Raw genomic sequence first — 26,029 nt, forward strand, 5'->3', positions numbered from 1 at the left:
ATAGTACATATTTGTATATGGTTTTCAGAATGTTTATGTAGGGAAGCAGTGGAGAATTGCCTTCCTTTAATGCCATTAAATTAACATCCGTTAATTCACTTCCTCAGGCAAGGTTAGTAATGTAAATTATTTTTTAATGGCATCCAGTTAATGTAAAACCAGTAAATATGTTTTATTCTCTTCCTTTACTGGCCTAAGCAGGATATAGTATAAAAATTTGGCTGAATGTTAATGACTTATCTTTTCCCTCACATGCACAGAGGACAAGGTAGACTCCTGTCCTGTACATATTCATAGAGCCTGTCAGTTTCTTCATGCCGAAGACCGAAGACCCGGGTTTGATTCCCCATATGGGTTCAGTGTGAGAAGTCCATTTCTGGCATCCCCTGCAGTGATATTACTTTAATATTGCTACAAGCAGCATTAAACTCACTCAGTATCAAAGCTAGAATTATTCTGTTTTTCAGAAGCGAAGGTTTTCCAATTGCCACTTAAGAATAGTTATTTAAACTTAACTAAACCTACCACTGTTGATGCTAAAGATGAATGAAGTTTTTGGTGAAAGTAACAGAAGACTGAGAGTTGATGAGCAAAACCGACAATCTCAAAAATAGACCACAAGTGGCAAGAAGAATTAGCCCTAGAATGGTTGATATAAATATTTTATGACAGCAAATCTACCAGGCACTGCAAGTTTAAGCTGTCATGTCTCTGTGTCCTGCTTGGGTCTGGGCATGCAGTCAGCTGCTGGAGAGGGCAGGAAGGTCAGGCTGTATTCCACATTGATCTCCTTTAGGCTTGGAGAAGTAAGGGCGTCTTCTAAGCTTAACATGAGATCGACATCATAGCATCTGTTGGACAGGATGAATGTTATGTATGTTATCATACAACTAATTTCTGTTCTGGTAAATGGGAAAAGGTGATATGGTCAACCTGGCAGTGGCAGTTTTACCAGTTTGGAAGTTCCATTATGTAGGAGCTACTAGTGGAGTCAGATTCCTCTGCTTCATAAGCTCACCATGATTACTTCTATGGTGGTGAAAATGAATCGTTTCAGTGATTGGTAAAATAATTTAGGTAATATTCCAGGAATTTAATAGATTGTTGACACCAGTACATTCATGCTGTTGCATGGTGCCTTGTTGTGGTGCAAGGCCTTTGATTCTGAAAATAACAACTGTCTAGCAAAGAAATGCATAGATTTTATCAAAATGAATTTGATTTTAGAAAAGGTTTGAAAAGGTTGGTAAAATGATGGTACGAAACCAAAGATACCAAATTTTTTGATTGTACTGAAGACGAAATTCTGTGGTTTTATTGATACCACAGTATGCCATGTCACCTCTACGTAAGTAGATCTCACTTATATAATCATGTGGGAATTCAATATTAGGTTTTGGGCTTTGCTTGCACCAGTATTTGCAACTGGTTTGAAGCAGGCTGTATGAAGGATGATGGTGTAGTGTATGAAGTGTTTGCTCATGAAGTGAAATCCCGCTTAAGTCCCTCAGGGGTAAACCCATAGCTAGTGTCTCCTGAACCCACCTACTTTGAGAAGAAAGAGAAATGTGCAGGATGTGAAACTCTGCCATGGGATGTCGCTAGCACTGGCGACCATAAGCACCCCAGAACTCCCTTGACTGTGTACAGAATTTTGGTTGGATTTTGCCCACCACTGTCATTCCTGGCCCATCACACAAACATTATTGACTTAAGGTATTGTCTGCTTTGATAATTGTGTTTAGTCATTGGTGTTGTCTGTAAAACTTTCAAACACTATTAAAGTTTTAGAGAATACACTAGTCTTTTTCAAGGTGCATAGTGTACATATACTTTAATATATGTTTTAATAACATATGTGCCTAAGATAAACAAATATAAAACCGAGGGTAACATTGTAGGCATTGTTGTGTTCAGTTGATTATTAAGGGATGGGACCCGTGAAGGTCCCGGGGTAGAATAGGCCTTCAGCAACCCAGGCTTGCCATGAAAGGTGACTATGCTTGTCATAAGAGGCGACTGGCAGGAATGGGTGGTCAGGCTTGCTGACTTGCTTGACACACGTCATTGGTTCCCAATTGTTCAGATCGATGCTATTGTTGATAATCACTGGATTGTCTGGTCCAGACTCGATTATTTCCAGGCCGCCGCCATATAGCTGGAATATTGCTGAGTGCAACGTAAAACTAAACTCACTCACTCACTCACTTAAGGGATGGTGGGGTAGCCTAATAGTTAGTCTCCCCAAAGATTTCCGACATTGGTATAATGTGCTCCCCAATTTCTGTATCCCCTGCTGTGATATTGTTGGATTATTGCTTAAAGGTCACATGCAACAAAAAAAATCAAACATAATTGAAACATGATTATCACTTATTCATGACATATAATATACACTGCTGCTTGTGAAAAAACAAATAAACAAAATTATAGGCGTACAATCGCAATTCAGAAGTGCAAGATTTGTCCTCGGGCTTACTACCCTTGAAACGAACCCAGTGGATGTGCACTCAAGGGTAACGGCGGCTTCCGATTGGCTGGTTCATTTGCTGATATGCTGAGGGCACTTTGTGTGTACAGAAAGATGATCTGTTTGATGGGCATTTTAGAAGTATGGCGAGTCACAAGAAAGTAAGATTCTTTATTGATAACAACTTCTTTTATTGTACTTGATGCGTTTTTTCAGTATGGATTCATATAAGGTTGTCAAAGAAATTCGTATAGACTAGAAGAAGTTGTAATACATGAAGAATGTAGATAGAGATGTTGGGTTTTGTAAAGACATGTTCTTTGAATTTGCGTTGAACCCAATCAAAAATCATATCAGTGGAGATGGTGAACTACTGCATGGCTGGAAATTGTCATTCGTCCAAGTAGAAAGCAAGACTTGAAACTGACAGGTTTGCACCAGTTTCCATCAGATCCAGTCATCCGAAAAAAATGGATGTAGTTTGCAACCCACAGACATAAAAACATGTCATGTATACAAGTATCACACCTACCTAATTACAAAATGTGGCAGAGACAGGACTCAGGTGCGCGAGTCAAAAAACAATTTATTTTGTTTATGGCATATAGCCTGATAGGTGTTAAGTTCAAATTGCATGTGGTCAGTGATGAAAGCTGTGTATTTCATACTGTCTTTAGCAGACAGGCAGGCAGACATATAGGTGTAAAAACACCAAACATTGAAATTTCTCTGTGACAGAGGTTGCTTACCACAATCAACAATTTTTTTTATGTAGGGAGTCGATTATTTACTTGTTTGTGTACACAACCAAGATTAGACTACTGTTCACGACCTCATATTCCAGGCAGGGCATACTGTTTCAAGCTCCGCAAACCTATCCACAGCGCATGCGTTATGGGCGCAGCACAGCTGTTGAAACCACGTTTTCCCCCAGCGCTGGGTGAAATTTAGTGAATCGTTTGAAGTCCAATTTCATGGGCTTTTTTTCATCGCATTTTTTTTCAACTTTGTAGGTTGAATTGGCATTTTTGGTGATTTGTTTCTTTGAGTGCATACCGAAAGGTATCAGAATCTGCAAAGGTGTGTTTTATGTTGCATGTGACCTTTAAAGTGATGTAAAACCATATTCGCTCGCTCACTCACTCACTCACTCATTCACTCACTCACTTTCACTCTCACTCTCACTCACACACTCACTCAGTTGATTCTCAACATGGAGAAATGTTTTCTTCATGTTTACAGAATGGAAACATGCAGGTTGTCCCACAGTATTTTTTGTACAGGTTGTCAATACAAGCTTAGAGAAGTGACAGTTCCTCAACGTGGTTAAGGTGCTGTACTTACATCAGCATGATAAGGATAATTACTCAGTCAGTCTTGCTGAACCATGGTAGAAATGTCTCATCTTACAAATCTTACATCTTACAAATGCTCATCTTACAAATTTTGTGAAGGTATGTTTGGATAGAAGCTGATATGAACAAACATATTGCAGAATATAGGGCATTTTCTTCCATGAAACAGTATTTGTAGTACATATTAGAAATGTCTCAGTAGCTCATGTTATGTTGGGTTCTGGGTTTCCTGATGATATAAGTATTGTAGTCCATAGGTAAAACCACCGCCACAGACATACTTAGCTTAGTTATGAACCATGACTTCAGTTCAGTGTAATACAGTGAATCACAAGAGAAGTTTTAGGTTAAAGCTACTGGTCCCAGTGGATCAACAGCATAAAAAGCCCCACATCCAGCATGTGAGGAAGTGAGCCAGGTGAGGAATGTGTATATATTTGTCCTCTCAAGTACATGGTATATCAGTGACATTTCCTGTAGCAGACCACAGTAAACCAGCCTAAGGAAGAGTATATTTGATTGGAGTCGGGTCACCATGTTTGACAAGTCCATCAGTGTTTGAGCACACAAAAAATGACAAACTCTCCTAAAGGTGTCACTTTCTACTTATCGCACTGACACAAGCTGACAGTGTCGTTTGGCACACATACTATGTTAGTTCCGCACCGTTGAATGTTCTTGATACAAGAGTGACCATCCAAGTGTTTTAGGATTTCCTGTTTCAGCTTTATATATAGTCTCCAGGACTATTTCATGATCTGCCAGGTTATTCCTCAGGAATTCATTATCTGTTTGAAATGGAGTGGTATGTTGTACTGAAGTTTATTGTGTTTAAGAAGCATTGTCTGTCAGGGTCAGGAATTGGGTAACGATGGTCAAACTTCGTTGTGTTTGCTGTCTTCTTAAGGTATTAATGCAGTGTTCCCAGTGGTTTTGAAAATTGCCGCTGGCTTATGCCAACAGGGTCTGAAAATACAGTTTTCAGAACCAGTTTTTATGCGAAGAGAAAGTAATCAGTATTTATAATGAAATACTGTCAATAAATGTGTTGCAGGGTGTGCTGTGTGTTGCTTGTTGTTTGAGAATATGTTCACTAGACCTACAGTAACTACAATTATGGATTCGATGCCATGCTGAGACAATCAGAAAGTGATTTCAAGCGGTCCAACTACATTCAATAAATGTGTTCAGAATGTCATTCAATAAATTGAATACACTGATGAATAAAATCAACAACAGCATTCATAAAAGTTGTCAAACGTACTTATAAAATACCCTGTTCATCCTTGTGTACAATCATGTAATGCAAGTCTAGTCACTGACAAGTGACATCTCGGCTTTAGCCACCTCAGTCTTTACGCTCAGACACGATGAGTAATAAAGAAAACATGCTTGAAGTATATTTGTCACAGGTCATAACGCAGCATGATACATCCAGTAGGATCCATAATTTACATATTAATAGCTATTTCTTGCTAAATGCGAAAATACCATTATTTAACCCAAAACGTTTGTCTAAATCTAAGAGTTTTTGTTTACGAGGACAACATTACTATAATATGATTGACTGCCTTGGGTCACATGCCTATGTTTGGCCAATCGCAATCCCTATAGCATAATGGGAAATGGGCGACTATATATACTATTTAAGATATCTTTTTATGATAAATTTCTGATTACGTAAATATGACAAAATAAAAGGCGGGGCTGTTATGACATGTCACAATTGGAAAAAAACATTGCCATATTTTTCCATACCCTTAACCACTGGATTAGATGTTTCACGTTTATTTTGCATCTTATTTGTTCCTGAAAAGAACCCTGTCTGTACACTGTTCCTTTTCACTACTGGAATTTTTTTCACTATGTACACAATGATTACCACGTGGCTATGGCTATAAATAAATAACGGGACGAGGCAGTGTGCGACTGTCTGGGTCAGCCAATCACATGGTATGGCTTGATCTGCATATGTGCAATGTGCTTAAGTTTATATCTAGATGTGCCAAGCCTAAATAAACTTAGTCTCAGTGTATTTCGTTACACTCCACAACTGAGTCTCACAAAACCTAGTAGAAGGTCGCGTCAGGTAACCCTTGAATGACCAATGACTGTCCTATCAAACGTGAGACGGTTAAATAGATTTAACCAATAAAACAATGGCTAGTCTTTAGGGATCAGAGGGACTTTCAAAATATTCAGGTCACTGTTCTACAAAGTTAAGTCATTGCAAGGAGGATTGTAACTTTCATATTCTAGCTGTAACGTATATTTGCAACACTTGTAACACTACCACCACATTGTTGAAGCTTATAAAAATCATACAAAAGTTACAATTTTGATCAGATATCAAGCAACACGTAAAAAAACTTCATTTTTTTCATTAACACTGCTGTTATTACACAATGCCATTTAGAAAGTGGTCAGGTGTAACTTTTGTTGGGTTGAGTCTCATCCAGAATTCGAACTCTAATTGCTTAATTGCAAGCACACCCAGTCAGATGCCTAACATGCTCCGCCATCGCGACTTCCACAAAAATGGAAGTTGCACAATGGGCCCTGAGGGTGTGGGTTTGAATCCTGGATGGGACTCTATGCAGCCACATTACAAGAATCTCTACTTTACTGAGCAAATGTGTAATCCCAAATATAACATATGTTACACGTCTTTTTTCAGAAGAAGAATCTGTAGTATGTACCGAGAATATGGACTTTCATGTTAATTTTCTGTCCCGAGTAGGGGATGTAATGCTCACAGTTTGGTCTGTAAGATCAGATGATGTGTACTGGAGATAGAATACTGAGAAGATCCTACTGACATCCGGCAGGTGTGTGCCTATCCTCTAGCAGCTGTGTCTATATTTCTGCAGGTGTCTATTTATTCACCTTCCTGCAGGTGTGTGGCTATCTACATGCAGATGTCAAGCTATGCGAAGGTGTAAGATATGTTGGTCCTTGACTTAGCATAGTGTTCCCAGGTTCTGGTTCCATAGTAAGGACTTGTAAATGCTCCTTACTTTCTAACACCTCATATATTCAGGCATCCTCGATATCTCCAGGGTATACGTTCCGATAAGTCTCCACTTTACCCTGGACGCATCTACTGCTCTGCCCGATAAATTTATTACCTCCCTTTGCTGACTCCGCCTTCTCACAGTAGCCAATCAGCTAGGCCGCCGTTATAACTGAGCTTGCCAGTGTCAACAAAGGTAGCGGTCGCAACTGCAAAGGTTTGCTCGCAGTGCGCCCCAGATTTTAGGGAAATCATACAAACACATTGACAGGTCCGAAACTTTAAAATAACATATGCAAGAAAGCCTTCTACCTCTTCCAGAGAACCTCTGGATGGTTTCTGTTGACAAGTATAATCGGTTAGATAATTAAAAAAACGTGAACTCGAAAGTGAGTTGTGATTGGTTCGCTCAACTTCACATCGTAGACACCTGACTGGATCAAAAGACAGTCAAGGGAGGTAATAAATTTATCGGGCAGAGCCGTAGATGCGTCCAGGGTATAGTGGAGACTTATCGGAATGATATTCAGGTTATGCACTATTGTTTGTTGATTTGTGAATTAGTGACTGACCATATTGTTGTGATTGCTTGCAGTTCTGGACACAGCAGGCCAGGAGGAGTTCAGTGCCATGAGAGAGCAGTACATGAGGTCCGGAGAGGGCTTCCTTCTTGTGTACTCCGTCACAGACATCAGCAGGTAGGTCTTCCTTTTTATGTACTCAGTCACAGACATCAGCAGGTAGGTCTTTCTTTTTGTGTACTCAGTCACAAAAATCAGCAGGTAGGTCTTCCTTTTTGTGTACTCCATCACAGACTTCAGGAAGTTTGCCGTCTGTCTTGTGTACTCTGTCATGGCCATCAGCAGGTAGGTTTTCCTGCTTGTGTTCACTGTCACAGATGATAGGTAGTAGGTATTCTTATATTGGTTGTCCTAGTGAATTGGAGGGGATCTTCCTGTACTACTGTACCATGTCCTCTTATGTGCTATATTTAGTGATAATGCTATAATTGTAATTGAAACATACTATAGTTTGTCATGAGTTCCTCCTATCAAGATATTTAAAATATTAAATATTTGATAATGAAGACTGTTTTTTTTAATGTTTCAGTTTTGAAGAGATTTACAAGTTCCACAAGCAGATATTGCGCGTGAAAGACCGAGATGAATTTCCCATGATCCTTGTAGCAAACAAGTCTGACTTAGAGCATCAGAGGGATGTAAGTCTCACAGGATAACACCATTCTGGAAGCCATGTTTTGGTCAATTGTATAGTGTTACAGTCAAGAATTACAGCTTGGTGTTATAGCCTGTGGTTTTATACTCAGGTGTTACTGCCAATCAGGTGTTAACAGCCTGATGTTTCAGTCAGGTGTTACAGCCTGGGGTTGTAGTGAGGGTTTGCAGTCTGACATTACAGTCTGCTGTTTTAGTCAGGTGTTACAGTCTGCTGTTTTAGTCAGGTGTTACAGTCTAGGCTATAGTCTGGTATTACAGTATTACAGTAAGGTGTTATAGATAGGTGTTACAGTAAAGTCTTATAGTCAGGTGTTGTAGATAGGTGTTACAGTCAGGTGTTATAGTCTGGTGTTACAGTCTGGTAGAGACAGTAACCTGCCTTCTGATACACATTAACTGTAACTTACAAGCATTGAAGAGTTATGCATTTTATATACCTCTGAACATTGCCCAAGAAGCAGTTACTATTTTGTCTTGTTGAGACTGATTATTTCAGACTGCCATCATAAGATGAGGAACAGTTCTTATTTTACACCATCTTTTGTGTTTGACCCATGGAGATCTGGGTTAAGATTGATATTCAGTAACCAGTGCTTGTTGTAAGGGAACGAAAGGGATAAAGTGACCAGGCACTCTGATTTGGTTGACACGTCATCGTACCCCAGTTGTGCAGATCAATGTTCATGCTCAATTGTCTGGCCCAGACTTGTTTATTTACAGAATGCTACCATATGGCTGGAATATTGCTGAGCCCAGCGTAAAATGGAACTCACTCACTAACTCTTTTGTGTTCATTCGCATGTAAGAATTCCAGTGCGTAAATATGCAATGTATGAAGCTTTTGGCCTCACGTCTTCATCAGACACATTCATTTAGTCTAGGTCACCTTTGTTCACACAGCAATGAGCTCACCTGTAGTAATGTAATGCTCTACCAAATGTGCAAGACAGATGGGAGAGGAAATATTTCTATTTTTAGGACTCCATCAGTGGATACTTCTCACAGAACATGTGACAGAATTTTTTTTTGTACATACATCTTGGTTGAAGGCAATTTTATATGAAAATTTTTGTATTTGAATGAAAATTCATCATGTAATATGATACAGCAGTCTTCAATATTATGGCATCAAGGGACTACATAGTGTCTCTAAATGTAAGGACCAGGGCCCACTTGTACAAAACAGTCTTAGAACAACAATTATTGTAAATCCTTAAGATCGCGATCTTATACTTCGGCTACAATTGTAGGCTAAGATCATTGTAAGTTACAATCAAATAAATAGCCTTACGTTTAGAGATTGCTTTTATATTGCATACAACTGTATGATTCGCCTCGACACTTGGAGAATGCAACATAGATGTAATGTCAGAAATATATGGTAGTGAACAAAATCATTATTGAGTCGATATCATAAAGTACAATTCTCACCCGAATCAGTGTTGGAAAAAGTATGAACACTATGCCTTTTTGATAATCAAAAAAAGGATAGTAACGAAAGGTGTCTGCATGCGATAAGCAGTGGCCATGACCTTTTCAATAACTCAAGGGCAGCAAATCTTACTTTTTACGCAAGAAGGGAGTGGTTTCCCTTTGCGTATTAGGCTGTAAAAATACCCAAATACAATGCATGTTATGTTGTGACATCGCAGATCTCTCCATATATTTGTCTTAGTTTATGATTTTGTCATAGTTTATCATTAAAATAATCTGCAGTTGGACAACGTACAGATTTTTTTTTTTCTCTGATTCTAAGATTAATTCAGCCGAGAGACAAGAGTTATAATCTATGCATTTTAAATATAAATCAAGTTTTTTCAAACAGGAAAATACCCTTGCTGAGGCATCTGAAATTTGCGTAAAACGTGTTTTAAGGAGAAGAAAAAATAATTATCAACAAAATGGCATAAAGTAATTAACATACCGTGCATACGTATTTAACAACACATACAACACACACAGAATAATATCCTTTTCATTTTTCCCGGTCATGCATTTTCCAGAACACTCCCACAGTCATGTCACCCTTTCAAATCTTTTTGCCACAAAAGGTGACTATGCTTGTCAGAAGAGGCGACTAACAGGATCAGGTGGTCAGGCTCGCTGACTTGGTTGACACATTTCATCGGTTCCCAATTGCACAGATCGATGCTCATGTTGTTGATCACTGGATTGTCTGTTCCAGACTCGATTATTTACAGACCACCGCCATATAGCTGGAATATTGCTGAGTGCGACGTAAAACTAAACTCACTCACCCTTTCAAGTCTTTACAAATCTAAACTTTGTGGGATATATTGGGATTTTACTCCAAATAACACTGACCAGATGCCAAACTATGTTTCATTGACAGGCATTGACAAATCATGGTACATTTAGGTGTTAACATATAAACAAAATTTCATGATTATTTAGGTCAAAACCTGAGGACCCAAATTCGTTAATGTATTTTAATATTTTCATAAAACATATTTCTGTGGTTGCAGTGTCACATTCTTTTTTCATAAATCAAATTAGAATGTAGAAAAATAAGAGAATAACCCACGAGTGATTGTATATGTTATTTTCCATGTTATCATTGCCTTCAAATTGTGCGTGCGTGCGTGCATGCATGTGTGGTTTTCAAGAAAATTCTTCAAAGTGCGATTAAGGAAGGTATGTCAGTTGTGTGCAGTGTCTGTGTTTATTTGTGAAGCATGCTATGCGCACCTGCAGACAACGTTTCCTGTAGACAGGAGTCAAGTTTAAGAAATTTCTACCTCCAATGTTGAAGAGTTCGCTCTTAGTTAAGATCGCAATTTTAAATCCATGCTGTCTTAAGATCGTCTTTGTGCAAGTGGATTAGGGCAGTTGTATGGTGATTGTAAAGTTGATTGTAGGGGCTCAAGATTGATTGTAACTAAGATTGCTCTGTGCAAGTGGGCCCAGGGCTTAGATTTTCAAAGCTGTCATAGCGCGAAGATAGTGTAAATGGATGGCACTTACGAATATCTTAGGGCTAAGAGACCTTAGAAAATCTGGGCCTTGGAATCTTCCATGGTACCACAAAAAAAAAGACCATACTAAAATACTTGAGTCTTACCACTGCACCGGTAAATGTACTATCACACTAAGCTCCCCCACTCACTGACTTGATGTATTCTCAAGACTGCATGGTTACCTCTCTTTCAGGTATCCCAGGATAAAGGTATTGAGCTGGCCCGCAGTTTGAAAATAAGTTATATCGAAGCAAGTGCCAAAAATAGAACAAATGTGGACCAGGCATTTTACGAATTGGTTAGAATTATCAGGTGAGTAGTTGATGAAGATGTAAATAGTATTTGTTCATCATTCATACAGCGATGAAGATCCAGGTTAGATGAGATCTTCAGTAAACCATGCTTGTCATAAAAGTGACTGATGGATTAGGTGGACTCCTCTGACGTGGTTGACACACGTTGATGCTCGTTCTGTTGATCATTGAATTGTCTGTTCCAGATATGACTGTATACAGACCACCACCATATAGCTGGAATATTGCTGAGTGTGGCATAAACTCACTCTTTCACTCGCTCACTCACTCATTGCTCTTGCAGCAGATCAACTATAACAGATATCCTGAATGTTTGGTTAAGAGTACAATAACAAATGACAAATAACACTCACCCAGTATTCAGTATTCAATAACAAAGTATTCGGTCTCAAGTTTTCATCCTGTTGACAGTATTAATTTATGATGACAATGACCTCATTATTGTTACATCATATATGTATGACTTAGTTTGGGAGTTGGTTAGAATCTCTTCCTAACTGATCAATCATCACAAAGAAATGGTAAGCATCATTTATAAAATGTTCCTGCTTATGTTTGTTAATGCACAATAAATAAGCAAACAGACTTTGCCATTCTTTTGAGGTTTTCTTCCAAATTGCACAAAATGCATTTTCAAATTTCATGTAGACAACAAATGACTAGTATGTTAAGAAGGTAAGTTTCCTGGAGTGTATAACATAAGTTCAATCATGACTTGGAACATTGTAGTGCTCCTGAAATGTACCGGACAAAACCAACCTGGTGAAAATATGTTGTTTATGCTGACATGTGTTCCATAACTTCCAGAGTTGCTTGTCACGGTGTGTTTGGTAATGACGAAACATGATTGATGGTTTGGTCATTTAGTCATTTAGACCAATCTTCGATTATTTCAATTAGTTGGACCACCCTTGGTTCAAGTGCAGGATATTATTCTGCCTGGCTTAGACAGGTCCCATTTGGCATATCTCATTTTGATAAATAACATCCAAGATCAGGTAAAAACACTCTTTTTTAGTAAAAACATCAGTATTCTAGTCTTGTGATAATAAATAATTGATATCATTCATGAAAGTTTGATTCACCGAATAATGCAAGTGGATTGTTTCAGCCCTCATGGTAGTAGGGCTCATGGTAGCAGCTTGTATTTAGGTTCAGCATGATCAGGTTTAGGAAACATGTTACATTCTAGGTTAAATAGGATAGTGTTAATTTCATCCAGTGTTGATTACAGGGAATAAAGTAGTTCAACAGCTGAACGGTCTTGAATGTGTGGCTGAAGCACTGTTGAAGTACAGACTTCAACTCGTATATTATTTCAGTGCTACATTGGTGCAGGTGCTGGTACCTTTTTTTGAGCAAGTTCAATCTTCATTGATACTACTGCTTCTACAACTAATTAGAGATACTGGATGTGTGTTTTGACGGGGACTGTTCCCATTCACTTGTTTGTTTGGTGGATCCAACCTAGCAAGCTAGCCGCAGCATTTGTTTCGTGTAAGCCCTATAGGTTGCAAAGCTTTATATTTGGATAGTATTGAGGGCTTGCCCAACCTTTTTGACAACATTCATGAGTAAGCCTAAACTTTTTTCATAATGGTAGTACGACCCTGAAACTGTATCCCATCACCAATTCAGTTCATTATACATGATCACAAGAAGGTCTTATTCATGAAGTTTATTTAAAAAGGTGAGGCAGGATTATAATCCTTAAAATGTAAAATGAGGTGGGATTACAATCATCACTCTTAAAGTCCGTTTGGCTCAAATGCAGACCGATGAATTGCAATGTCAATCAAAAACTAATAATCATAACATACTCAATGAAACGCTGATCATAATGAAAACATCATACCAACTCTGTCAGGTTTTTGAAAAATTTTGTCCTAATAATAAGACAGTTGTTTAACAAACTGTCATTAAAATATTGTTTAAGTACAAAGTGAGAGATTTTAGAGACTTTTTTGTATTTCAGGAAATTTCAGGCTGAGGAACGACCTCCTGTGAAACCCCCTGGCAAGAAAAAGAGGCGATGTTCAATACTGTGATAGATGTCTTGTCATGAGCAGCTAAACAATAATATTACACTGATGGACATCATGGATGCATTTGATTCCCCGTTGTCATGGTAACAGTCGCCACGGTAACTCTGAATGCTTGTGGTGCTTGAGCCAGGGTCGAGAGCAGCAGACATCCACTGACTGAGACTACGCTTCCACTCGACCTCCGTTGACCAACCGTGGGATTGACCCCAAATTTGTGCTTGTATGTTTTCATTTTCCCCCGAAATCAGGTTGCTATATTCAAGGCATATTTTGTACTTTCTTAAGTTGGTATGCAAGGGAAAAAGTAATTTGTCATTCCATTACTTCTATATAAATGATACTAAGGTCAATATGTAAAGATGGTGTATTTTGTTACTGAATGATTCTGAGATCTATAATACATGTGGAGAATGAAAGATCAGCTGAGTATGGGACATTTGGCAGATTGACAGATGCATAATTTTGGTGTTCATTTCCATGATTTGTTTTACCTGGTCTTCATTTCTGACCTGCGTGTAGAAATGATATTTTGTACGAGTGTGCTGAAAGATCGTGCCTCCTCACTAGGTGTGTCTGTGACGCATCCAGTGTCTATTTGAAGTGAGTTGAGTACATAGTGTTTAGTTACTGACTGCTTCCAAAGCATGTGAATCCATATGCATGAAACTATAATATACTGCAATGTAATTGTATGTTCTGAGTGAAACTGTGTTTCTGTGGCTTGTGATGATTTATTGTTTTACCTAACAGAGGCTATCTGGGGTTAAGTGATGGGTGGCTGCAAATATTTGTCTACAGGTCCTACTCAGGAACTGGTCCTTTACTAATTGGGCAAGGGAGTTTTTTCATCAACGAACTGACCCAAAAATTAGACCCAAGAACATTCTTTTTTTCGAGACTCTCTGGTAAAAATTATGGTCTCATCCCAGACGACATAGTTGGTTGATGAGAGAGTACATGACAATTTTGGTTATCAGGGCTGTTTCAGGGTTAGTTATTGTTACTAGAAAAGTCAGAAACTTTACTCCTGTTAATTATCAGTAATTCCAAGACTCTTCTCCAGCAGGTAAATGACCAGTTCTTTAGGACAGTTGAATGTTTATATCTATTATTATGATAAAATGACTTCACTGAAAATATTCATATGGTATTCAAAATATCAGGCATGTACAAGGAAACCTGTACCTTTTGGGGGGATTATACATCAGTGGTTTTCTTGCTAAACTGTTTATTTTACAGGAAGTGCCAATTCTGCAGTTTAGTTTCGTTTGTTGTTTTTAGAAAATCTGTTCTGATTCATGTCATTGATTTTTCAATTCAGTTTAAGGGTATGACAGCGACTGTACAGTTTTGAAGACAGTTTTGATCAAAATATGAAAATGAGTGAGGCATTAAGCAAGATCTATGCAGGGATATGATATGATTCTCTAATAAATATATTTCCAGAAAAGGAACCCTACATGAATAATTCATGACCTGATTAGGGTATTGTTGCAAAATAAAATGCTTTATCATGTGAATCACCCTCATATTCTTTCCTTATACTCACTGAAGCTATGATAGACAGTTCAAGCATGGATACGTCCATATTGGCTTATGCAGTGCTCTTGATATGGAAATGGAACATACAGTATGCTTTGCTGCCTTTCAGAATGGTTGAAGTTGTTGATGTTCATATGTGACTGAAAGGCCATATAAGAATAGAAACTTTTTTGTCAGGCAATGGCTGTACTTCAGACTGGGGAAAAAATATTCCTATGATTATGATGATCAGATTTGAGGGAGGGAAAGTGACGTGTTAAGAGAGTTGTGTAAAGATGGATAAGAGAGTTTATGGGGTAGAAAGAGCAGTGAAATATTGAATACAGAGTCAGTTGTGGCAGTTTGCCCAGGTATATACAGGTTTGATGAGGACACATAATAGACAATGCCATTTGATGATGTCACTTTTAATAGGGAAGTATCAATTTATATTAGTTGGTTTTAGTGAACGATGAGTCACACATTGCTTTGATGTATGTTCAGTATGCATAATTGGTTAGGAAGACTGATGATGAGTCCCAGTGAGTTAATGCTTCCTGTAACCTTCTCTATGAACATGCTGGTCCAGAATTGAATCCACCCATTGACTGCAGTGTTAAACTGAGTCCTTTTAGCACTGTTTGAAATTAAGATGAAGCAAATAGTATGTTGGAATTCAGTGTGAAGTAGATTGGGTGTTTGTCCTGTAAGATTCTGTAATGAAGACAGAAGACCCTGATCCCTTGGTTTTTCATGTTTATTGAAAATACTGGTCATCATCCTGGGTCAGAGGGCTGAAAATAAAAGTGGGTTTCTGGAGTCAGATCTGAACACTGGTCCGCTTACAGAAAATATTCATGATGGGTTGAGCAAACCCAATGAGAGGCTAAGATGCTGATAGTTGATCTCTCGTGATGTATCTGGAGCAATGCCTTGAGGACCTGATCCTTCGTTTACTCACCTGAACTTGTTTATTACAAATACTTGTCACCATCTTGAGTCTGGGTGTAGGAAATAACAGTGGCTATAGGTTGATGGGTCATCTAACAGAATCTTTTAGTCTGTCAATGATTTGTCTGGGAGAGTTGGTGAGGTTGTCTCAATGAGAGGCTGATGGCCTCAGTAATGAGAAATTGTAAAGATGAAGGATGACCATGTTTATGGATAGTCAACTTCTATACTGCAATGACTCTGATGTTTCGGCATAGATACTAGCATAGTCTACTAACGTTGTTAGTGCCTGTGCCTCACTTGCTTGACCTCACTTGTACCTAAAGCAAAACATCACATGCATTGCAGTAGAGGAGTTGACTATCCATAGAACTTGCTCTTCCTTCAAGATACTGATGGTTGATCTCTTACTGATGTACATGTATCTAGTTGTGAGGTCTGTTTCTACTCCTGGGTGTCATTGTGCGATTCAACCTTAGCACCATGACTGTCAAAAGATTAAGATATGCTACTTACGATGACTGTACTGCCAAGATCCCTTTATGCAACAGCTTGACTTCAGACCATTATATAGAGTTCCCTCCCTTACCTGCACCGGGATCCACTGAATGTTTTGCCACCACCATACTTATGCTCTTAGGTTTCAGAGTGAAATTCCTGCTTCTAGAACAGCAATATTGTGTTCAAAGTTTTGAATTAACTGTCAGTAATGACATCGTGGTAGGAAGACGTCACCAGTCAGGAATATAGCTAGTGAACATGCTGTTGATTATAGCAGACATGAACTATTACTCAATACATTTCCATAACACACTGGTCCTGTGATAGTATTCCAGTAGAATTTATGTTGGTGTGTTATACTGTACAGAGGAGGCTGGCAGGTAGAAACATCACTAAGGAAATCAAAAGGCTGTACGATAATCAGTGCTACTTAATCTCTCAGAAATACGCATACTCCGTATGTTTTGTTTGCCGTCTCATAGAATTGTCATATTCTTTTAATTAATACACATTTTTGTGGTTATTAATTGATGTAGTCAACCCTGGACAATGTGATTAAAAGTTGCTAAATACTATGTCAATTTTGCAAAGGATCGCATTCTTTTGTATTGTAATGAATGAGACATTGATACATTTTGAGATTTTGACAAGGGTTTCCTTAAAACTTGTTCTATACCAAAGTGACAGAAAAGAGAGAAGATATGGACATTTAAAGGTAATCCTGTTTGCTCCAAATAGATTGTGTTAAACACTTAGCCTGGGTCAACAGTGAACAGCTACTGTATTCTGAGCAGAGATGAGTGTGAGCTAGCATATATTGGGAAAAAATGATAAGGCACTACACATGTGGGCTTGCATATGGTTGAACAGCTCATCTGCCACATGTCATTGTCATGAGGCCCAGCAAAACAAATGTTGTGTTTCTCGTTTCTGATGATGCCACTCAACCCCTGAGATGGAGCTCGTGAAATGGTTTGGTGGCAAATTTGTCCTAAGGCCAAGCAAAACATTTCTTGTGTTGTGTTTCTCATTTCTGCTTGAACTAAATCTGCCCAACCCTAAGCTGGAGCTCATGAAATGGTTCAGTAACAAATTTGTCCCAAGATTAATTTTTCACCATAATGTAAGGAAAGTGATTTTTTGAAAGTATTAAATTTTTTTTATAATGAAATGCAGGATAAATGTTATTGACAAGTCAAAGTCCCTCTCACAATCTTTTTTTTTCCATAATTCTGAAATACTTGACTTACCTGACACTACTGGATTCATCTGATTGTGAATTTGCCTGGTGTGATTCCAGCTTAGAATTGCTTTATACAATTGGGTGGATCAGGAACGTTGTTATTCATACCCACACAGTGGATTGTTGCTCATTGTATCAATCACTGGATTGTCTGGTCCAGACCTAACGGCTCTGTTATACAGCTTAGCTATTGCTCATCATATTGATAGACAAACAAATAGTAATGTCTATGTTATGACAACATGAAGAAATATTTTATGGGAAGTGGAACGACATGGTGGAAATGAGATCAAAACACTGTTTTGAATGGACCTGATTTATAGGATGAGAACCATTTTTATGGCTTTATGTAACTTAGTTCAGTTGTACTGAGATCTGCCTGCTCGTTATACCATGTGTATTACATTTGAGATTAAGCTTAACCAAACAGACAGTAAAGAAAATTGGTATTGAATAATTATTGACATATTTTATGAAAGCAGAATAATGTTCATGTGCTTAGTCTCTAGCATGAAATTTCTTTATTCAAGAAGAAAAAGGCCTGTTTGAAACCTTTAAGTGTAATGGGATATGCTGTTCTTGATTCTAATCCATTCACTTGTTGTTGGTCTGTGCATGTTTAAATAATTAGTACATGTACTTGAGGTTGCAAAAGTACTGACTGCTCTTCCTAACACAAAATAATTTGAATTTCCTCATGGGCTAAACTGACGTATATATTATTGATTGGACCTTGCCTCTCAGGTGATTCTTGGTTGGCCATGTGGTTTCACGCTGTGCAGAGTTCTGTCCCTTTGTCCCATCAGGCACTGCTGATGTGAGATTTGCCCTGATCTTGATCCTTGGTCTGTCGACATATTTAGCCTTTCTTGTCAGATTCAACAAAGTGGTAAATAAATGTCCATGAACCGTTCCAAGTGTTTTTACCAAACTGATTCACCTCAATGAATTAGATTGTTTGTACACATATAGCCTGTTTATACACTTACCTGAACTGCATTACTTGGTAGAAGCAGTCAATAGTATCATGAAAAATCTTTTCACCAAGATGACTGATCTGATTTATAGACTCATGTCGGTTCAAGATGCTGTAAAAAGGAAAGGAAATGAGGTGATGATAAGACTCGTGATGCAAGGGAGATAACCCTGTCTTTACTTGGGTGGGAAAAGTGTCTGTGTTTGTGTCAGTGTTGAAAGTACCTGCTATGCCAAATATACATGCAAGTGTGAATTTGCTGGTGACACTTCATTGTGGGAACACGTGACTAGATATTGTGATAAAACTCTTTTATATTACTGGACATGAGATTTATACAATGATATAAACTAAACTGATATTTTGTATCTTTGATAATTATTGAATGATTTTAAATAACAGATTGACTGATAAATAGATTTTAGTATGTCTCTGTCACTACTGTGTAATATCACTAGATGTATGTATGCTGAAAATATCCAGCCTTTTGGTAAGCTTATGTTATATCATAGGATTTTATGCTGTTCAAAGGCAAGAAACCTAACCATTCTGTTGTGTTGTGTGATCAGACTCTAAGTAGCATACATTAGGCATTAAACTGTACGTGCACTATCACCCTAACTTTAGACTTGTTTTACTATCTAGCTACTTTACAATTGGATGAAACTGAAAGAAATGAAATGAATAATTCTCATTGATGTTAGATTTACTCCAAAAGCAGTTCTGTGGAGTAACAACATTCATAATTTTCTAGTGCTTTGTGTCTTCTGCTACTGTGATACTGATTTTTTTCTTTTTTTTAACCATCACTGGTTCATTCTGAGCCTGAAATAGCTATCCTTAGCAGAAATTCTGTTTCAAGAAGACATTTATTCCGAAATGAAAGGGAGGTGGGGTACTTGGGTGATTAAAGCGTTCACTTATCACACCTAAGACTTAGGTTTGATTCTCAACATGGGTACAGTGTGTGAAGCTCATTTCTGGTGCCCTCCATGATATTGTAGAGACACTCACATACTCACTCACACTTCTGGATGGAAGATGTGGCCAGAATTTTGAACTGAAATTTGATATTGAGCACTGGAGAATTGAGTGGTGTAGCTAAATGATTTCCCATTTTTATCTGTTTTTCATGTTTCATGAAGCTATAACTAATGTCTAGGTTTTGAGTGACATTAGTTGTTGATGTTTAAAGGATGCAACAGTGTTTGAAAAAAAACAGGGAGAAAAACACTTGGTATGTGTAATAATGAGGGAGAAAACTTGAATCATGCGTAGGCTTTTGAAACTCACAAGTCAAAGAAATCCTTTTGACCAGTGGAAAGAACCAAAGACTGTTTGAAGTAGAAGTAGCTTCAGTGAATTTCAGTAAATGTAGTTAGCATGTCCTATCAAGACATCGGATTATGCAAACACGTTTCTTGACAACTCATAATATGAACCTACCTTAACGGTTACCTTGGTCAGCTTTTAAACATTGGCTTTAAGTAGTTATTTTGTCAATAAATAATGCATCTAGTCATGAGGGTTTGGTCAAAACACTGATGTAGCTGAAAAAAATAATTAGAGCTTGTAGGAACTCTTTTGTTTCTCTTGGAGATATATCTGACAATAGAAATTATTCACAATTTTTATTTTCAAAATCTCTTTCAGGATTCATCATTTATTCAGTCTGAACAATGTCCATTTAGTTTGCTTTGAAATGTTTCCACTTTTTGTGGGTAATAGGATTAAGAATTTAACTTATTTTTTTCAGCTTCATCATCTTTTGACGTGCTCCACCATAAATACTGTATATACAAGCGAGTATTTAATTTGCAACAACAATCATGTATCTCAGCTTTTCAGTGTAAACTAGTTTTGCTTATGACAGTATTTGCTAATGATACTACACACCCAAAACTACTTATGTATTAAGGTCATCAGCTGTTTTATTTGCCTGTAATAACTTTGGTCGTTATTCTCTAAATGTTCGTAGCCCTGAGAATTCTTAACTTTGATTGTAGCCGGTATGTTAACAATGGGCTTGTGAAGTTCTTAGAACTATGAATGTTTTCAGAATAGCTAGCCTGTTCTGCCAGTAGACATTGCTGCGCATGGCATATAGTGTGGTTGTAACCTGTGGAGACTCCAGAATGCATGCAGTCATTTTTTGTTTCATAATTCCTTTATTTGAGGAATAATCAGTTATCACGTTCACTACTTTCTAATATGCTGGTCTTAAAAGGAAGAATTAGATATCTGTACTGTATGAATTGTATGACATATTGACTTAAATAACAATTTTCAATCTATAATTATTTTCCAATTTACTATTTGTTAAATTTTTAACAGACCATATGCATATTTTAGCAATACACAAAATATATTGCCAATAACTTGTTTTAAAGATCTTGTACGACATATTGGTTTTTGGTAATTCATTTGCTTTATGTCCATGTTGGATATGCATCTTACAAATCATTTGAGGAACATGGTTTTCTTCTACAATATTTTTCTATGGAATTCTTTGTTCTACATTCTTCAGTAACTTTAATAAGACTAATTCACATTTTGTTATTACAGACAAACTGATCTGCTTTATCCTCATAGTAGTACAAGTACATACTTTGATCAAAGAGCAAACAAAACCATGAAAAAGCACTGATTTATGTTGCTTTTTACACCTTAAATTTAGAGATTGTTGTTAAAGCAAATCACTGTAAATACCCACGCTAACATTATTTTTTCATACATTTTTCGCCCTAGCCCATACTGACCATGAATATTGTAAAGTAATAACTAAATGTTTTCAGAAATAACTGTTATGATCTCTATAAATCAAAATAACTTAAGTTCATTGCAACATGAAAATTTAAACAGTGTGAATGGAATTGTTGACACCATGATAGTATTGATTTTATGTATTGATTTTTTAGGTTTAATAGCATCCCATAGATAACTGTGGAAACAAGACATAACTTTCTTTTCAGTTTTGAGTTTTGGGTGAAATGTCGTAGTTTTGCACTCTTTAGATTTTGAATTTTAATTTTTATGAAAGCTTTATAAACAATGGTTATTTGGAGCATGTTGTTTATCAGTGCCCTAAATATTGTATGTTAAGTGACATGAGCAAGTCTGGGCAGGCTACCCTGTAATTATGAGTTTCGGAAGTCTTTCAGTAGTGTCCTAAGGCCACGCCAGTCAAAAATCTGTGTTCTACAGATAGTCTTGACCAAGCTGCAAGAGACAAAACATAGAGATGATTGAGTAGAGACAAGGTGAATGATAAGTTATTTATAGGTTTTTAGAAGTAGCATCCAAAAATATTTTCGTATCTTGAATTAAGTATGTATTTCAGGATATCTGAGTGAATATTATGTGGATTATTAGCCTGTCCATGTTGAAATAAGTTACAAAAGTTTTATCAAAATTGGGTATCATATTTTGGCTTTCACTTTGCACCTTTGGCAGGATCATCTGTACAACGGGAAAAGACTGGTGGTAGTGAATCATACTATTTGTCTATATATAAAGTATTCCCCCAGTTTGTATGTCGGAGTTTGGAACACTATAGGAATGATAACCAAGGTTGGAGAGGATATTAAGGGAGATGTTGGAATAATTACACTCGTTTACACTACCAACATCTACGTTACAGTGATATTTTCTTCATATTGTAATTAAATGTGTAATTAAGCATTATTATTTTGAAAATTTATCTTGTTTATGACATGAATTTTGTAAATAAAAGCTACAGACAGTAAACATGTTCATTGCTTCTTGTTGTGATTGGTACATGGCATTTTGAAGAAGAACATTTTTTATGGATTAACATCCTTAATGCAATAAATGTTACACTTCAAGAGAGTTCGGTGTTTTATGCCACTTTTAGCGACGTTATGGTGTAGGTCCAGTTATCAAGAATAATTTCCTTGTTCCTCTTCATAACAGCTTTTAAATGCCACATGAAGAAGACATGACATTTTGTCCCAAATGAGCATCCCGACAAATGAAGGAAATGTATATACACATTTTCTTGATAAACACATTTATTTCTGACCTTTTGCAGAATTTGGAACTAAAATATGTTTGTTATTGATCAAGAATGGCTGAATATCTTCAGCCACAGTATAACATATTTGAAGGTGTATCAGGCACTATGGGAACTTGTGTATTTTCATGAACATGACCAGAGCTCAACAAAGACAGAACCTCAGCAACTCACAAGATCTGTTTTTTATGGATCTATTCTGTATCCATCTGAGATAGTGTTATGGGTTGTTTAGCACTAGCAATTTTTTACAGTGCACCTGAGGTCAGTTTACACCCACATCACTCCACACTTGATCCACCTAAACATGTCTTGCAACAAGCATGGACGACTACTTTTAATAAGAATCTTCACTTGCTGTAAGGTTTTCATAACTTTGCATCTGTGGGAAATAATACAGCAGACATTTTGAGATGTATGTCAGCAATATTCAAACCAGTGATTTCCTATAACATGTCATATTGGAGATTACACTTTCATAGTAAAGTACAATTCTAGTACTTTTTAGGTTGAGTCCCATCCAGGATTCAAACCCACACCCTCAGAGTCAGGCACCTAACCCGCTCAGTCACCATGACTTTCATGACTACATGTACTAAGAAAGTGTAATCCCAAATATGACCGGTTACATTTGACCACTCTCTTAGTTTTTAAGTGAGTGAGTGAGTGAGTTTAGTTTTACTCAGCAATATTCCAGCTATATGGTGGCGGTCTGTAAATAATCGAGTCTGGACCAGACAATCCAGTGATCAACAACATGAGCATCGATCTCCGCAATTGGGAACCACCTGATCCCGTTAGTCGCCTCTAACGACAAGCATAGTCGTCTTAGTTTTTAAATGGCACTGTGTAATCACAATGATTTCCTGACCAACTAATCTGTTTATGATGAACATGGATGCTATTTTCACCCAGAATCCTGCTGTGTGAAGTTGGACTACTACTGTCCACCTGTTTATTGATGGAGAAGGAAAAAACAACATAAATCTCCTTATGTACATTTTGTTTTATTACTTTAAAGAAATAAGCAATCAGCTCTTCAAAGACAGAATGGAGAAACCTAAATAAAGATTGGCAAAGAAGAAACAAAATATTTACAAATGTTTGTATTACACTGCCATGAACTAAATAGGAAGTCTCAGTGGAATGATAAACATGACTCCTGTGTACATGTACATATCAAGCTAGGATGAAAAGTCAAATGTGTTTGTTTCTCATTGCTGCACAAGCAGTTTTCAAGCTGTATGGGAGTAAATAATCAACCAGACAAGTCATTGATACGTCAGTCGGATGGTACAATCTAAACAACAAAGTCATTCAATGGGGGTAAATTCTGACTGAGAAATCCACATGCCCTTCTTCTCTCAGGCAGGATTATTTCTAACCCAGAACTTGAATTCAATCAACACATGTTGAAATATAAACAAAGTCATTCATATTAATGGGGATAGATTCTAACCATGTATTCCACATATTTGCCTGTTTTCTAATAGATAAAGTGCTAGGGATTATTTCTAATCCAGAGCCTGAACTCAGACAATATATGTCTGTTCTACATCACATCACATACTATACAAGTTACAAGTAATCACAACTTCACCTGTGAATGTTAGTGCATTCACAGAACATGCTGAAATCAAGATTAAATATTTGAATAACTATTTAATAGTTGAATAATGTCTTGTACATTTCAAAAAGTATAGTTGCCCATTCTAAATGACAAAAACCTTAAGGTTCCATGATGTTCAGCAACATACAGAGATGTGACTGCTTTGTTTATGCAGCCATTGGTTTGAGAGATTTCTTCTGGGACAGGTTGATCTTGTCTCCCATGCTCAAAGCCATACCCTGAAATGAACAGAGCAGCCACATTACTGAACTTGCTAACATACAAGGTTATCTATCAAGAGATGTAGGAGCCTTGACATACCATGCCTCATGTAAACATGGACTGCAAACTTAAGTGAGTTTAGTTTTACTCTGCTTTTAGCAAAATTCCAGCAATATCATGGCAGGGGACACCAGAAATGGGCCTCACACATTGTACCCATGCTGGGAATCAAACCCAGGCCTTTGTTGTGACAAGTGAATGCTTTAACCCCAGCATCTACCCACAAGTTCTGTATACCACAGTGTCGAGAATATTTCTTTTGGAGGGGATGGAAGAGGTGATGGCGGTGATGTCTCCTTTGCATCAAGGAGTAGATATCACATTTTCCTCTAGCTTTATAACTTAAATTGCCACTGACAATGTCAATTGGTACATGGGGTTACTTTGTAGACAGCATCAGAAGGTTCCAAATTTCAAAACCTTTTGAATCCCTGATCTCCCAACAGAGGCTGTATCTACCAGAACATGGAAGTTCAGAACTACCCACCTGACTCTTGGCTCTGATTCGGATGTGACCTTGTACAGAGGCATCCTTGCCCAGGTGACCTGGTTTCTCGATGCTCAGGTTAGCCAGCACGTCCTCCCCAAAGATTGACCTAGCGTACAGGTTGGCCGCCATGAAACCACAGCTGCCTGATATAGCCTGTATAGGGAAAGAAGGAAAAAGTCACAGTCTATACTCTGCAGAAACTATCTTTCATACATGATAAGATTCATGGCTGACAGTGTGAAAACGGACACCAGGTCCATGTTGATCTGAGTAAACATGCTATCAATCATTTCATTAAACTAACATCACATACAGATTATTCTCAAAAACATAACATTATATAACAGTACCATGTTGGTCTCATCATTAGGTTCTTCAATACATAATTCTGTTTTCAGTGAAGACCACTCAAAATGGATAATGTTTCAATATTTCCATATCTTCCATAAATACATCCAATAATGAAAAATACATTCATGATCATATTTCTATTGCGATACCAGTAGATTTACAGGTGGAGTCAAAATTTGAATAAGCTGAAGGTGAAAAAGAAAAATAATGAAAAGATATTTGAAATGTCCAGGCCCTTGAAAATGCCAAGTCAGTTGGGCCCACAGCTCAATCTGATATGATAACACAACCTACAATAGATATTTGTTAGCTGTTAAAGATGTGACAATTAACAAAACACAATGCCATAGTATCAAATAACACAATAATTCATGCACACAACACATATAGGCATTACTACAGTACAATTATGTTAATGTTCTACAGTTGAACATTACAGTTAACCAGATATTTTTGAGTTTCTGGGGGAGACATTTGATGATTATTCAGAGAATCTTTAGCCAACGGGATTGAAAATAAGAAAACAACAAATCTTATCATGATTAGTCTCACTGTCCAACTGCAAAGACTTTCACCTAAAAAATGTCAACAATCTAAATACATTTTCATTTCATTTGTTTAAATCAAGTTTGAATGGGTGAGTGAGTTCAGTTTTAGGC

General features: G+C 37.4%; 2 protein-coding genes across 3 annotated transcripts in view; one reads left to right on the forward strand and one right to left on the reverse strand.

Moving 5' to 3' along the window:
• LOC137286618 (ras-related protein R-Ras2-like) overlaps positions 1-17,077 on the forward strand; it is a 49,883-nt gene extending 32,806 nt beyond the window's left edge. Inside the window, exons 3-6 of the mRNA XM_067818567.1 lie at positions 7,434-7,536; positions 7,949-8,057; positions 11,248-11,366; positions 13,344-17,077. Coding sequence (XP_067674668.1) covers positions 7,434-7,536; positions 7,949-8,057; positions 11,248-11,366; positions 13,344-13,416 — 404 coding nt within the window. The 3' untranslated portion in view covers positions 13,417-17,077. The remainder of the gene's footprint in view (positions 1-7,433; positions 7,537-7,948; positions 8,058-11,247; positions 11,367-13,343) is intronic.
• Positions 17,078-23,629: 6,552 nt separating this feature from the next.
• LOC137287319 (coatomer subunit beta-like) overlaps positions 23,630-26,029 on the reverse strand; it is a 29,181-nt gene continuing 26,781 nt past the window's right edge. For both annotated transcript variants that reach the window (XM_067819560.1, XM_067819559.1), the window contains exons 23-24: positions 25,017-25,172; positions 23,630-24,486 (exon numbers count right to left, since the gene is read on the reverse strand). In XM_067819560.1, coding sequence (XP_067675661.1) covers positions 24,415-24,486; positions 25,017-25,172 — 228 coding nt within the window. In that variant the 3' untranslated portion in view covers positions 23,630-24,414. The remainder of the gene's footprint in view (positions 24,487-25,016; positions 25,173-26,029) is intronic.

This window comes from Haliotis asinina, chromosome 6 (genome assembly GCF_037392515.1).
Source record: "Haliotis asinina isolate JCU_RB_2024 chromosome 6, JCU_Hal_asi_v2, whole genome shotgun sequence".
NCBI lineage: Eukaryota > Metazoa > Mollusca > Gastropoda > Lepetellida > Haliotidae > Haliotis > Haliotis asinina.